Source organism: Papaver somniferum, chromosome 8, assembly GCF_003573695.1.
Source record: "Papaver somniferum cultivar HN1 chromosome 8, ASM357369v1, whole genome shotgun sequence".
NCBI classification, from domain to species: domain Eukaryota; kingdom Viridiplantae; phylum Streptophyta; class Magnoliopsida; order Ranunculales; family Papaveraceae; genus Papaver; species Papaver somniferum.
Window position 1 is genome coordinate 5,574,410 of NC_039365.1, and position 15,137 is coordinate 5,589,546.

Sequence of the window (15,137 nt, forward strand, 5' to 3'; positions counted from 1 at the left end):
AAAGTGAAAAGTAAACACTATTTGTTTGGCGGAAGTTATTCCGATGTTTGGCGGAAGTTATTCCGATGGATTTTCACACCGTGTAACGCCTCTATTGCGGAAGCAGAGGATATAGCCGAGTCCGACCATACCCTAAATGTACGGATAGGTGAGTGGGGCTATACTCACATCTCATGCATCTCTCTCTGCTTATCATCATCTTCTTTGTGGGTCTCGCCTTGGATTTTTAACGGTTCCTACTCTTTTCATTTGTCACTTTGTCTACTCCTCTCTTACAAGATTTTTTAAGATTTAGAACCCTAAACAAACATCATCCGCATTATATTATTAACACTTAGCTAATTAATCTAATTTTTGGGTTTTGATTTGTTTGATTGATAATATCTGGTTGGTAAAAAGAAAGATGAAACAGTGACACAAACAAACAAAGAAAAAACGCTAAGAAAATTAAAGGAAGACTCTTTTTGTGACTTTTTCATCTTCTTCTTCAAATTTGATGCAGATATAAGAAACCCCATATCTGAATTTTCTTTAATTTGGTTATAAAGATTGGATCTGTTCATGGATTCAAGGAGGGTGCTGTTAGTTTTAGGGTTGATTCAACTGTGTCTGGTTCAGTTGGTGTTTGGTGGTGATATTGTTCATGAAGATGATAAAGCTCCTAAGAAACCTGGTTGTTCTAATAACTTTGTTCTGGTAAGTAACTCTTTTACTTTGAACCCCTTTTCTTCTTTCTGTATATTCTAATCTGGGGTTCTCTTATTTTTCTCAAATTTTTCCCCTTTTGGGGGTTCTAGTTCAAATTTTAATTTTTGTAAAAATTATGTTAAAATGGTCTAATTTGTTCTTCTAGAGAGGAATTTGATGATTTTATAAGCTTGCCTTTGTTAATTTGCCTTACTAGAGGCATCAATTTCTGTAATTTGGGTTCAATTTCTAGTTATGGGGGTTCATTTCTGTTGCTATCCACCTAACTTTGGGGATAATCAATATCCACCATAGGGCATTACCTAGTTCATCACAAAGAGAAACTGAAAGAATATGTTCTCCTGTTACACGCTGTATGTCTGGTCTTAATGGCTTTTGCTTCCCTTACATAATTTGATTGGGGGATTACTTGAAACTCTGCTTATCCTTGTTGTACTCAATTTGAAACTTCCCGATAGTTGTTATCGAAGCTTTTTGAACATATAGTTATGTTGTGTTCTGGTGATTGATAGGTAAAAGTCCAGACATGGATTGATAATGTAGAGAGTCAGGAGTTTGTTGGCGTTGGTGCTCGTTTTGGTACAACCATGGAGTCAAAAGAGAAACATGCAAACCATAGTAAACTTGCACTTGCAGATCCTCCTGATTTGTGTAGTCCGCCCAAGAATAAGGTATGCAATAGTCATGCTTAAATGTGTATGGTGTTGGTGAAAGAGGAAGACGCGTATAATTTGTTTTTGTTAGTATTCACATAATCTTGAATTTTATGTCCTTTGCATTAGCTTGCTGGAGAAGTGATTTTGGTCCATAGGGGTAACTGCAAATTCACAACCAAAGCAAACCATGCTGAAGCTGCTGGTGCTTCAGGCATCCTCATCATAAATTTCAAAAAAGGTACTTCGTTTTTATGTCATTCAACCGCAAGATGAAAGTTCATATTTGTAGATGGAGACATATGTGAGCCATCTAGCAAAAGTACAAATGACCCTTAAACTTGATTCGCCAATCTTTTCTATCTTGTTTTCATCATGTCATGGGGAGTGATAAAATGCTGGAGGCATATTACTATACATATATGTTTCGTGCCTTTTGATTGTTTTGTTTTTGTCACATTTTGCAGAACTGTACAAGATGGTGTGTGATCCCGATGAAACAGATCTTAATATCACTATACCCGCTGTTATGCTCCCACAAGATGCTGGCTTGTTTCTGGAGTCGAGCATGAACAATACTTCTAACGGTGAGCTTCTCCCTATTTCCTGTTTTCAAAAGTATTTAGTCTGTTATCTGATGTTCCATTTGGTTCAACATTTAGTCTTTACTTGTCAGTTGTATGGAACTTACCTATATTCTTTTTTTTGGTTTTATCGGATCATTCTGACATTTGGGGTTGTTTGCAGTTGCTGTGCAGCTATACTCTCCAGAGCGTCCGCTGGTCGATATAGCAGAAGTGTTCTTATGGCTCATGGCAGTCGGTACGATCTTATGCTCGTCTTTTTGGTCTGCCTGGAGTGCAAGAGAAGCAGCTATTGAACAAGATAAGATTTTAAAGGTGATTTTGCATACCCTTTATTTCCATCTTTCTCCTACCTTCTACTTCACTGATTGTCTCTCTTTTCCCTCCCCCACCTCATGACTCTGCTTAATAGGTGATCTGCATTTTTGGTTATAGGATGCTTCATTTGATTATGTGAATGTTGAACAAGGTTCTAGTGGCGTAGTAGACATTAATACGATGTCTGCAGTTTTATTTGTTGTGGTCGCTTCGTGCTTCCTGATTATGCTTTACAAACTTATGTCCTACTGGTTCATCGAGCTTTTGGTGGTCTTATTCTGCATTGGAGGGGTAGAGGTGCGTTCTTAATCTCCAAAATACTACATTCTCACATATAGTTATCATGCAAATGAAGTATATATATACACGCATGCATCTCACCTTATATGTTAGATGTGTAGGTTCATGTTTGTGAGAAATTACGATTTGATTCATTGGCTTTCTGTAACTAAGAGTGGACCTTGTTGTTTCTTTTACAGGGCCTGCAAACTTGCTTAGTTGCTTTGCTTCTGAGGTATATGCCTCCCAAATGAAATTTCGTTTAACTCAATATTTATAAGCCTTGTCTTAGTTTTCTCCATAAAGATGATGTTCTGTTTTTTTCCTCTCAAATGAAATTTTAAAATAAAGCTGGTGATAGCTTTTACAAGTTTATATGGTTTTATCCAGTTATTTGAAATGAACAAAATTGCTGCTTGAATATTGCAGGTGGTTTAAATCTGCTGGAGAAACATTTATTAAAGTTCCAATCTTTGGGGCTATTTCTTACCTTACATTAGCCGTTGCTCCTTTCTGCATAACCTTTGCTGTGGTATGGGCAGTTTATCGACGTGTCAACTTTGCCTGGATTGGCCAAGACATCCTTGTAAGAATGAAGCTTTTATTTCATTCAACTCAAGTTGCTTTTATTTCCTCTTTCAGTTGATGACATACTGTACCAACAGTTGAACGCAAATTCTGTTACCCAATTCTGAATGTTTTGACTTTCCCTTTTCCAATCAGGGTATTGCATTAATAATCACAGTTCTTCAAATTGTCCGTGTACCCAATCTCAAGGTGATGATCTCCTCTCACGTAGTTTCATTGATTTAAGTGTTTGAAAGCATGGTCGCTATATTTGTTCTCTCTTTTTTATTGTCATAAACGGTCCACGGCCAAATGAACCATCCTACAAACAGAAAATAATAATTATCTGTTAATTGATTTTCACTGTTGGAAGGAAGGAAAAAGAAGATTACTCAGCGTATGAACAGTTGTCATAAAATAGGGATATTTTTCTTCCTTATAGTGGAAGTGTGTAGAATGCGTTGTTTTACTTATTTATCAGTTTCAAGGATGCCATTCTATTCATGATGATGCTCTAATTCTGTATGTGATATCTTATGCGTAACTGGGTGAATCAGGTGGGAACCGTGCTGCTCAGTTGTGCTTTCTTGTATGACATATTTTGGGTATTTGTTTCCAAGAGTTGGTTCAATGAAAGTGTGATGATTGTGGTAAGTATTCCATATTGTTGATTCATCAATATATTTCTGTATCTGTATGCCATAACGACTTGATTGTGGAAGTGTTAGATTGGACTGACACCCAGTTGTATAGGTTGCTCGCGGTGACAGAAGTGGAGAGGATGGCATTCCAATGCTACTGAAAATCCCACGTATGTTCGATCCTTGGGGTGGATTTAGCATTATCGGGTTCGGTGATATCCTGTTACCAGGATTACTTATCGCCTTTTCATTGAGGTCAAATCTCTGAACCATTTATTGGCTCAGTTTCAATATTGAAAACTTTGGGCAGTACCTTCTTTGGATGTAGTTGTACTTTCTACCTAGTCATGTGGTGAATTAGAAACGAATTTCAAAACCAGGAAACAGTATAAACTACATTGGCCGGTTTGAGTGATATTGTTAATGTCTTTCAGGTATGATTGGCTTTCCAAAAAATCTCTTCGAGCTGGATATTTTGTTTGGGCAATGTCAGCATACGGTCTAGGTAAGGCTTCATAGCTGTAAGATAAAACCGGATACATTTTTGATGTTAAAATTTAGAGATGAAAATATGGTAACTCTTGTTGGTTCTCGTAATTAACCCTTTGAAATGCGTTCAATTTGTAGGTCTCCTCATCACGTATGTAGCTCTAAATTTGATGGATGGACATGGCCAACCGGCTCTTCTTTACATTGTTCCATTCACCCTCGGTATGTAAATCAAATGAACATGGTGACTAATTTGGAGAAGCCGAAGTTAATCCTTCCTATCATATTATATCTTATTACTCTGTTTTTCATAACAAACTCTTGTGTTATGGTGGGTGCAGGCACATTTATAACACTGGGAAAGATTAGAGGTGATCTTTCTAACCTGTGGTCTAGGGGAGAACCTGTTAGACCCTGCCCTCATTTCCAACTTCAACCCACCAATCAACCAGAAGAAGAAATGGAAGAACACCAACACTGAAGCCCTACTATTACCTGTGTTTGTATAAATAGTAATATTCGTACTAACATTAACTGTATCTGTACCGCAAGTAAAGTTAAATAGAAATACTAGCGGTAATTTGTAGTGTACAAGAAAGAGATTACCAGGAGCACAGCATATGTACTAAGATATATGTGATACTTTCTGATTTTATCGGATTGTTTCGGTTGCCAAGTACTGAATGTATACTTGGGGTAGTAGTATTACCCTTTTCTGCAAAATTATGGCTCTATCTTGGTAAAGAACTTGAGCAGAATCAATGTTAATAACCCAGGAGGACCTTAGATAATAATTTTGAAACTGACTGCTATTAGAATGATAAAGCTTCAATCTGGTTTAACATTTGTAAAGCCGAGGATTACTATCACATTCTAGAGAAAGGATCCTGTTGAAGGAGCGTGAGCTGCATTTACACACTGCTTTTGCTGGTTGTAAAACATGTTTGCCCATGCCCACACGCTGTACCCACCATGACCATGGTATGCCATCAGATAAAACTAAGACCAGCAAATTGGTTGGTAAAGACTAAAGAGACCATTGTCATGATTAAAGAGCATGTACTTGCGATCTCTATTCAAGTGGCTTAGGATTTTGCATCAATTGTTCGTTTTATAGATAAATTATTGGCGTTGTTGTTGATTAGATATTTTTTTCTTTTTTCCTCCTTACCAATAAAGTCCGTTGAAATGGAATTCAGAACAATAGAATAATTGCATGTAATCTAAAAATATGTTTTGTATGCGCAATAACCTCGCAACCTCACCTTTAAGAATCCTATTATCGAAGCTTCGAGGGTGTGTGATTTTGGGAGCTTAAAATGCTACGTGGAGACTAAATAATATAGGGGAGATCAGATTTATGTGAAAGTTCAAAGCACCCTCATTCATTTTTATTTAAGACATTTCTACCCTTCCATTAACTGATTAATCTAATCCAAAAAAAAAAAAAATGAAAATCATTAATTGGAAAAAACTGAAATCCATTCATTAAAACAAAAAAAAAACTGACTCCCCTATTCATTCCCTTCTTCTTCTCTGCCCCTTTTCTTCCATTCTTCTTCTTCTTCCATCCTCTTCTTTTAGTCAACGATTAATCGTTGATTCCAAAAAAAAAAATTGTCTTCGATTAAACTTCTAGTGTAAAAAATGAAAGAAAAGGAAAAATTAGGCTAGCCTTCATCGAATCAACCTCCTATTGAAGCAGATAAACCAACTTCAACTAAAGAAGTGGTAAGTGAAGATGAAGAGGAATTGAATGAAGGAGATGGACCAACCTCCCAGACTCCTGAGATGACATCAATAAGGTATGAATCGAAATACCCACTCTTTTTTTAAACTTTTTATCGATCTTTCATTAAGTTTCGAAGACTTTAGGTCTGAAAAAACAGTTTCAGAAACTGTTTACGGCTGGGAGTTCTTTGATTCCCATCCGTAAATAAGTATCACGGGTGGTATATGTTTGTTTCCCATCCGTTTATATGTATACGGCTGGGAGATCTAAGAACTCCTAGACGTTTATATTCTCACGGTTGGGAAATCTTTGAATACCCAGCCGTAATTTAGTCGATGCGTACGAGATAGAATAATTCCATCCGCACAACTTAATCACGGCTGGGACTTTCCTAGCCGTATATATCCCTGTGTTCGAATTCATGTTTCAGCGGTAGTGGTTACGTCTAGGTTATCCTATCTGTAATATGAGTAATAAATTAGAAAAGAAAACTTCCCAGCTGTTATTGTTTTTACGGCTTGGTCGATAAATCAAAATCCCATCTGTTATTTTTGTTGCGGCTGAGACTTTTCACTTTTCCTAGACGTTTTTTTGTAAGTCTTGGTCGTTTGATAGTTAACCCATCCGTAACTGTATTTTCGTCTGCAACTTTGCATACATCCTGGCCGTTTTTACGCTCTCGGCTGGGTTTTGTCAAGATTTCCCAGCCGTTGTGACTTATCTTCTTTTGCATTCTTGTCTGGTTTGTCTTTGAACAGAAACGAAAATAGGAAGAAAAGATCAATAGAAGTAACACCTTCTAGTGAGCCCACTCCGCAACCTCGTCACGGAAAACCATTTGGTTGCAAACGCAAAGAATACAAGTGAGGTTGGAGTAAGTGAATTTGTGCTTGCTGTTAGTGGAGGAAATGAAGGTGGAGTTTCAGGAGGAAATGATGGTCTTGCTGTTACTGGAGGAAATGAAGGTGAAGTTGCTGTAGGAAATCAAGGTGAAGTTGTTTTAGGAAATCAAGGTGGATTCGCTGTAGGAAATCAAGGTGTAGATGCGGTTGTTATAAGAAGTCAAGGTGTAGATGCGGTTGTTATAAGAAATCAAGGTGTAGATATTGTTGTTGCTGTTACTGAAGTTGCCACTTCTAGTGCTGCTCTTAATCAAGGTGTAGTTGTTACTGAAGTTGGTAGTTCTAGTGGTGCTGCTATTGATAAAGGTAAAGCAGTGGTTGAGGAGGATAAGAAGGATTGAAAGAATAAGTATCCACTAATGGATAATGTAAGAGACATCATTGATGCTATGGATTTTTTACCTAAAAAGAAGAACGGGAGACCTTAGGGTTTGCCAAAAGATCGTTCTGTCTTGATTGGTTACGAGTCATCATGGGATGCTAGAGTCTATGCCGCAAAGGTAATAAATCAACTTAATATATGTTGTTTTCATTTTATTATGGGTATTCAATCGTAACAACCAAAATTTTATATTATTTGTAGTTTCCCGTTGAAGCAGTTCCTAAACTAAAGCACCAACAACCAAGGTTTTGGCCGTTGGAGGGTGAGCATCCAGAGCATCCAGATATGGTAGCTTTGGTAAAATCTTCGGGGTTATGGTCTGGAATCGAGGCGATGCAGAAGTCGTATGATGTTGTGATAGTTTGTAATTTTAGAGAAAGACTCTGGCCCGAAACCATGACTTTCCAACTCCCATTCAGCAAGATGACTATGATTCCGGATGATGCAAAGGAAATCAGCGGTCTTGCTTTGGAAGAAAAGGCTGTGTATGAGGGTTTCAACAATACTCTACCTTATGATGAGCTTTATGTCTTGGATAACCACTGTCTTGGATGGAGCAAATATCAAGCGGAAGAAGAGTCTGAGATTGGAGGCCCGCCTAGTGCTAAAAGGGAAGTTATACAACCGGTTGAACATCATGAAACATTTAATAAGTCAAGGAAGATTAACCTGGTTCGTCTGAGGGAGAAGTTTGAGGATTCTGACCGTAAGACCAAGAATGGAGAGATCGTGATGGACGCAGAAAGAGCTAGACATACGGCTATAGCTTACTTGTTGCACGCTCTTGGGACCGTCTTTTTTTCCCGATTTCTCAGGAAATAAGGTAAATGCTTTTTATTTGCAGTGGTTGAAGACTCTCAGTCTCGATCCGGAAACAAACGAGGTTCCTAGGTACTCGTGGGGCACCGCCCTCCTTGCTAGTGTGATGGAGAATCTTTGCAAAGCTTCCAGGTGGAACATAACACAAATTACGGGATGTGTTGCTCTTATCCAAGTATATTTTTGTGTTAATATAACAAATGTTGGTTTATTTTACTTTTATATATATATTGGTTTGTATGTATAATTGATTAATTTATGTTCCGTAGTCATGGGTTTACGACCATTTCAAATCCTTGAGGCTTACTCGGGATACAAAATGGCCTCTAGAGAAACCTACAGGAGGAAGATACCCCTTTAACGGGACCCAACACATGGATAAAGAGAATGAAATGGTCAAAATGAGGAGAAAATTGGATGCTTTGACAATTAATGATGTGGTGTTTGATCCATATTTGAAACTTGATGAGGATGGAGATGAGGAAGTTGGTGATAGAGTATTTTCTAATGTGGCGACATATACGGGACCTTTGTTTCATTCAACAGGGTTCGTCATTTTGGATCCTCGTAGAACGCTCCGCCAAATTGGTATTGTGCATAAAATTGTACTTCAACAACTGATGGTTTTCAAATAGTGATTGTAGTTGTAGTGGTAAACAAGGTTCTTTAGGACTTGTGAAGAAAACAATTTTTCTAGATTTAAATTAAACATGCAAATAAATAAAATAGTTCAAACTTTTGGAGATAAATACCAAGACTAGGATTCCACCATTGATCCATTAATTGATAAACTCTAAATAAAAATCATGCAATTCTATCTTTAAAAATAATTCTAATATTTGCCTCAAATATATTCTTGAAGTAATAGTTGTAATCAACGAGTATAAAACATCAAAAGTATTTAAAACCCAGCATGCTTCATCAAATTAATTCACAACTATTCAATAAGAACTAATATTTCAATTCAATCCCATGCAAATAATCAAATAATAATAATATTGCAAATAAATAGTAAAATTAGAATTATACCAATTAATGTGGAACAATGGCTTCCTCCGTCGCCTTGGCTAATGGGGTTTAGCTCCTCATCCCAAAAACATGATCATAAGATGTATCCATGGCTTAATAATGTGTTTTTATTGATGAAAATGGTGTAAAAAGAAGTTTGCAACGCTGTATAAATGTTACAGCGTCACTGTTACAAAGTGAAAGGGTCTTAAAAACAACGATAGTAGCACTAACTGCTGTAAAACAACGACAGTTGCTATGACTATTGAAAAACGACGGTTCAGAAGCGTCTGTTCTTCGTCTTCTTCAACTGTGCAGCAGCAGAAAATATTTTCTCTGAAAGTTTTTCTCACGCCTCTCCTGGTCTTTCTTTTGCTCCCCAATCTCTCCTAAAGGTTTCTAAAATTTTCTATGACTTGAACCAACTCTTATATAGTCTTTTAATCCCCAAAAATCTCTACTGAATCTGACTTTTTCTTTTCTTTTTCTTCTCGGCGCTGTTGAGAGAATAATCACCTCTTCAGTGTTTGTACGCGTCTGTTAGCTATAAAATAGGTACCAAACTCTTCTTAAGACGTGAACAAGACTAAATACATTAATTTCCAGCGTCAAACTCTCCCAAATATCTCTCACAAATCTTTGAAACTTGAACAGAAAGTACGTGTCCTGTTTGAACTTTGATTACTTCTCCCGGCCATTCCAGCCCAATTGGCTGGGTCCAATTGATTGTATCAGGCCTGATTAGTCATGCAGAGTCCATACGTACCAAATACAGCAATTGAATCTCCTAAAATCACGTCCAAAATTCGATCTTCAAATCTGCCAGACGCTGCATGCATTTTCCCGCCATTTTTTTAATTCAAAACGTGAAGAAGGTGGGTGCCCTTATCCTGTGCTGTTCTCCCTTTAGCAGCTGCCTGGAAATAGGTCACCCCTTAGTAATTAGGTTACCCCTTATCCAAAATCAAGGGTCCGTATAGCAAGTGTCCTCTGAGGCATTTTCCGCACTTTTTTCGGGGTTCCTCCGGGGTATTTCTGGGATACTTCCGGTACACTTCTGAGGCGCTTCCGGTACGTTATCAACGGAGGTCCAGATACCACATTTTTAGCCAAATTCGCCGCAAGAGATTATTTTCCAAAAACACCTACAAATACATAAAATAACCAAATAAGTACAATATCGAGTACTAACAATATATACAAATGAGCTATATTAGACACATAAATGCGTCTATCAACAACATCGTTTTCCACTGAGCGTAGCCAACTCCATATTTAAGAACAAAGATGTCAAATTGAACTATGCAACAACAATAGCTCCGTCGGTCGAAGATTAGAATGCTTGTTCCCAACCGACAAACCAAATGAGTACAAGAGCGCTTGAAGCTTCTCATGGGACATCCGAAGCGGATGCGAATTACATGGAATGGTATCAAGAGTGAGCTCATCCTTATGTAGAAAATTTGGATCCCGAGGCGCGGAGATATTTGAAGAAGGCGGCGAAGGAGAGTTCAAAATCAGCGGAAGAGATAAATGAACAAAATGAATGAGAGAATATGGTGGTACGTATACTACTAATTATGTTTATAAATGTTTTTTTTGTTGATTAGCTATGAATAAGTGTATTTGATATGAAAAATAGGTTGAACGAGTTAATTGGGTGTCCAAGAACATCACCCGTGTGATTGATTCGGGAGAGAATATAATCGCCCCTGAACTAAGATTACTTCGGAATCGAGTCCAAGGCATAATACTCCTTGAGAAAGGAGGTTTATATTCCAAGAAGATGACTGATCAAGGAGAAATAAGAGGGCTAGGTCTCCTTCTTCTAGCGAAGACTCGGATACTCCCCTCGTGAGCAAGCTCCATCAAAGCAAGGAAGAGGCGGAAAAAAAGGAGGTCGTGCTGGAACAAGTGCTCGAGGTGGAAAAAAAGAAGGCCGTGGTGGAACAAGTGCTGCTCGAGGTGGACGTAGTGGAGATAAAAAGACTCACACTCAAGATGGTAAGGGAAAAGGAGGTAAAAAGGCTAGAGTTGTAGAACCAGTTGTTGAACGGGACCAAGAGGACGATTTGGATGAGTTTTTACAAGAGTTTTCTGGGAGGAATCAAGTGAATGACAATCTACTCGGTTTTTAGTATTTTACTTCATGAATATTTTGTTATCTAAGACTTTGACATTTTACTGTTTTCTTTCTGTGGTTAAGGATTGAGATGGATGGATTTTTATAACTTTGCATTTATGAATGAATGTTAGTCTTTCAATGTGTTTAATCTAAGAAAAATGAGGAAAAAAACAACATCATTGTTTTTTTCAAGCATTTTCGGCTAGGTCCTTGCTTCACAAAACCTAGCCGAAAATGCATATAAATGTTGAAAAATAAACTTTCATAGCCGTAAACTGAAAACGGTTAGAAACTTCCAGCCTTAAAATGCACCACGGTTAGGAAACCCGCTTGTGTCCTGTTCACGGTTGGGAAAAACCTAGCTGTTGTTTGGTCTAAATTCCCTGAACTACAATGAGTCATGTTTACGTCTAGATATCCGAGCCATGTTGAAATCACGGTCAGGTCTTATATCCGTAAATTAGTTTACGTCTTGGTCGACCTAGATACTTCCTAGACGTTATGTGGGTAACGGTTTGGAAACCCATCAATGTGGATTTACGGTTGGGACATTCCTAGCCGTATAATACTCTGATAAACAAAAAAAAATGGCTCCTAGAAACGACTACAAATCCAAGCCATAATTTCCAGCACGGACAGGAATCCCAGCCGTTTTTCTGGCTAAAAGTAAAATATCAGGATTACGTCCAGGAATCCCAGCCGTTACTCTGACCAACCACCAACTCTGCAGGTCATACAGAATTACGGCTTGGTATGCCTAGCATTTCCCAGCCGTAATGCTCTATAATTTCACTTGTACCACTTCAAATCGACTAGTTTTTTGAATTTTGAAAAATATATTCGTTTGAAGACTAATCTATAGAAGGTTCTAGCTGTTCAAACACCTATTTTAAAATTGAAATAACTTGTTATCCATATGACCACCCATTCCAAATCAAAATCACACCTACAAGCTCTAGTAAAACTCCTAATAACTCAATGCAATGTACTCAATGGATAAACCCGACTTTAATTTGGACGAAGACTTATCTCTTTCTCAAAATTTTGTGCTATGCTATCCAAAGAAGGGAGAAGAACGAAACAATGGTGGTGTACCAAGTCAATCTTATTGGAAGAAGATTTTTGAAATTTTTTGTAGTGAAACAGGTAACCCTAACAACCGCGATGCGATTGAGTTGTATCTTCGATTCTCAAACTTATGCAAAAAAATGGAAGAGTATATGGCTTTACTTCGTATGTGCAAGAAACTCCGACTTAGAGGTGAGACTGATGAAGAAGTCGTAGCTCAAGCTAACAAGGAATGGAGGAAATGGAAAGGTTATAATTTCAACTTTGAATCTCAAATGACCATCATCAAAGATCTTTTGATACATCGGAAGGGATGTTATTAAAACCAACTTTGTAATGGCGATATATTAAGCATGTAATGAGTTTTATTGTGGTCTAGTTAATGAAAGTATTAGTAATTATCAATCGTATTAAGAATCCATGTTGAATCAAAAAATTTCTCAACTTTCAAATATAATTACAGCCGGGAATGTATTGTCAACCCAGCCGTTTTGCAGACTCAGGTTATTCAGGGAATAAAAACGGCCAGAAGTTCGTAAATTCCTGTCCGTTTTCTGTAATCACGGCTGGGAGTTCCTGATTTCCCAACCGTTTTGTGGTGTTACGTCTGGTAATTTCTAATATCCTAACCGTTGTGTTGACTTTCGGCCGGTTCGACAAGTTTACCCAGCCTTAACAGCAGAAATTCCAGATATTTTTTCAGATTTTCGACGGATCTGAACTGATAAAATTAATGTTAGGAGTTGATTATAAGGTTATCTTGAGTTTTGTGATGAAGGGTTTCGTCATTTGTCTTCAAATTTGTCAAAAAAATTTCACCAAAATCACCATTTTTTCTTCTTCAAAACTCAAAAAAAACAAGTTTAGATTTACAAAAAATTAATGTTTGGATTAGTCTGATCGATTCACTAAGACTGATTAGTTAGCTTAATCAATTTAATTAGCACTAATCAAATTAAGGATAGATTAGACATTAAAGAAAAATATAGATAAGGGGTCATATAGGTTGTTATTTCATGACCCCAAAAAACTCCCAGAAATCCACCCTATTTAAGCCCGAATAATAGGATTCATCTTTGAAGCATCCATGACCATGATGAGCAGTGTAAAAAGCTTTCAGGGTATCTATCCATTTGTTTCATGTAAGAAATATTTAATTAACTTTAAAGTACGAAAATAGGGAAAATTTGGTAAAACAAAAGCCAAAAATTAGATCAAAAAGAAAGCAAAAAAGAAAAACAGGAGAAAAGAAATTAAAAGAAAAAAAGAATCACTCAAATTAAAGTTAAAGGAATACCACTACAAAAAGAAAACCCACTGGATGACAAATAAAAATTCCATTTCCTAATTATATTCGTTTTGAATATTTGTTACTATCAAGATAAGATCTGCACAACGGAGGCTCCGGCTGGTCTCACGGCGTAGGTAACCCAGCCACCGGCCTCTTACTACTTTTTTTAATGCACAAGAATATTTAACTGTGTATATAAAGAAAGAAGAAAACGACTCGAAAGAAACACACTCATTTCTCTCTTCTTTCCTTTGCCTTTCTCTTGTTCCAACTGTCTCAAGAATTCTTTATATCCAGCTTCGTCACCATCCACTCTTCACTCAGCGCTCTTTACTCCGAACTAACTTTCTTTCTTTTCTTTAATCTCTATCACTTTCTCACCAACTTATCAGTAATAATTCTATATAAACCCCCCTAAACATCTCCCTAATGGCTGAAGAGAATGAACACACACCAAAAGAAGCTGATCATGATCATGAAGCCCAGACAAAGATAGCCGAAGAAGAGTCATCAAAAAAGAAATCAGGAAGAGGATCAGAAGAAGGTGCCGGCATGACTTCTGACTTAAAATCCGGTGGTGATTCTCGTAAACTTACTTGCTCAGTCATACTTATTTTTCTTCTCTTAGCAGGTGTTACAACACTTATAGTATGGTTAGTATATCGTCCTCACAAGCCAAATTTCACAGTAGTCGGTGCTGCAATATATGAGCTAAACACAACAGCACCGACACTGTTGACAACATCCATGCAGTTCACAATTGTGACGAGAAATTCAAACAAGAGGGTATCTATATTTTACGATCATCTTTCAGCTTACGTTTCGTATCGTAATCAAGCTATAACACCACCAGTTATGTTACCTGATCTGTTTCACGATAAGAAAACTACGGTAGCTTTGTCTCCGATACTAGGTGGAGGGGTGGCGGTTCCGGTTTCGCTTGAGGTTGTGAATGGTTTAGTTATGGATGAAGCTTATGGTGTTGTTGGATTAAGATTAGTTTTGTTGGGAAGAGTAAGATATAAAGCTGGTGCAATTAAGAGTGGGAAGTATGGTGTGGTTGTGAAATGTGATATGTTAGTTGGTTTTAAGAAAGGGTTTTTAGGTCAAGTTCCATTACTTGGATCTCCTGGTTGTCATGCTGATATATAAACAACATTTTTTTTTCATATGACTGTAAGGTCTGTAAGTTAGTTTTTGCATAATTTCTCCGTCTTCTTTCTTTTTCTTGTTCATGTTAATTAGCTTCTTTATATATAATTATGTTTTGTTCTTGATCATAAGGTAATTATTTCTAGCTTAATTGTTGTGCGGTAGTATATTATTCTCTTCACTAGGCTAGCTTATCTTTGCTTTTGGGGTTTGGCAAACATATTCGATATTCTTTGCAAGTGGTTGAGGCATCAACTCTATTCTCATTTAGGGATTCGAGTTTGGTTCCCAACTAGCTAGACTTGTATTAATGGCAACAAGTCAAAGTAGAATATCAGATCCGCAATATGAGATCGTAAACTAAATGGAGTGTTGACTCTGTTCCAATAGCGGTATATTAAACTACAAACTAGAAAAAA

At 37.3% G+C, this 15,137-nt stretch overlaps 3 protein-coding genes across 3 annotated transcripts; all 3 read left to right on the forward strand.

Annotated features, from left to right (window-relative positions):
• The first annotated feature begins 211 nt into the window (after positions 1-211).
• On the forward strand, positions 212-4,962 carry LOC113304265 (signal peptide peptidase-like 2). Its single transcript, XM_026553340.1, has 14 exons — positions 212-696; positions 1,221-1,379; positions 1,491-1,602; positions 1,829-1,948; positions 2,109-2,260; positions 2,381-2,560; positions 2,743-2,777; positions 2,972-3,128; positions 3,266-3,319; positions 3,667-3,759; positions 3,863-4,005; positions 4,185-4,255; positions 4,378-4,461; positions 4,581-4,962. The coding sequence occupies exons 1-14, from the start codon at positions 562-564 to the stop codon at positions 4,718-4,720; spliced, it is 1,635 nt and encodes a 544-aa protein (XP_026409125.1). The 5' UTR covers positions 212-561; the 3' UTR covers positions 4,721-4,962.
• A 1,996-nt stretch (positions 4,963-6,958) lies between these two features.
• LOC113304087 lies at positions 6,959-8,185 on the forward strand. Its single transcript, XM_026553169.1, has 2 exons — positions 6,959-7,373; positions 7,457-8,185. The coding sequence occupies exon 2, from the start codon at positions 7,541-7,543 to the stop codon at positions 8,075-8,077; it is 537 nt and encodes a 178-aa protein (XP_026408954.1). The 5' UTR covers positions 6,959-7,373; positions 7,457-7,540; the 3' UTR covers positions 8,078-8,185.
• Positions 8,186-13,790: 5,605 nt separating this feature from the next.
• On the forward strand, positions 13,791-14,866 carry LOC113306615 (NDR1/HIN1-like protein 12). Its single transcript, XM_026555539.1, has one exon. It carries the CDS (start codon positions 13,996-13,998, stop codon positions 14,716-14,718), a length of 723 nt encoding a protein of 240 aa, XP_026411324.1. The 5' UTR covers positions 13,791-13,995; the 3' UTR covers positions 14,719-14,866.
• The last annotated feature ends 271 nt before the right edge of the window (positions 14,867-15,137 follow it).

Coding starts and splice junctions, on each gene's coding strand:
- LOC113304265 (XM_026553340.1), top strand. CDS start 562: ATGGATTCAAGGAGGGTGCTGTTAGTTTTAGGGTTGATTCAACTGTGT. Junction 697..1,220: donor GTTCTAATAACTTTGTTCTG/GTAAGTAACTCT, acceptor GGTGATTGATAG/GTAAAAGTCCAGACATGGAT. Junction 1,949..2,108: donor CATGAACAATACTTCTAACG/GTGAGCTTCTCC, acceptor GGTTGTTTGCAG/TTGCTGTGCAGCTATACTCT.
- LOC113304087 (XM_026553169.1), top strand. CDS start 7,541: ATGGTAGCTTTGGTAAAATCTTCGGGGTTATGGTCTGGAATCGAGGCG.
- LOC113306615 (XM_026555539.1), top strand. CDS start 13,996: ATGGCTGAAGAGAATGAACACACACCAAAAGAAGCTGATCATGATCAT.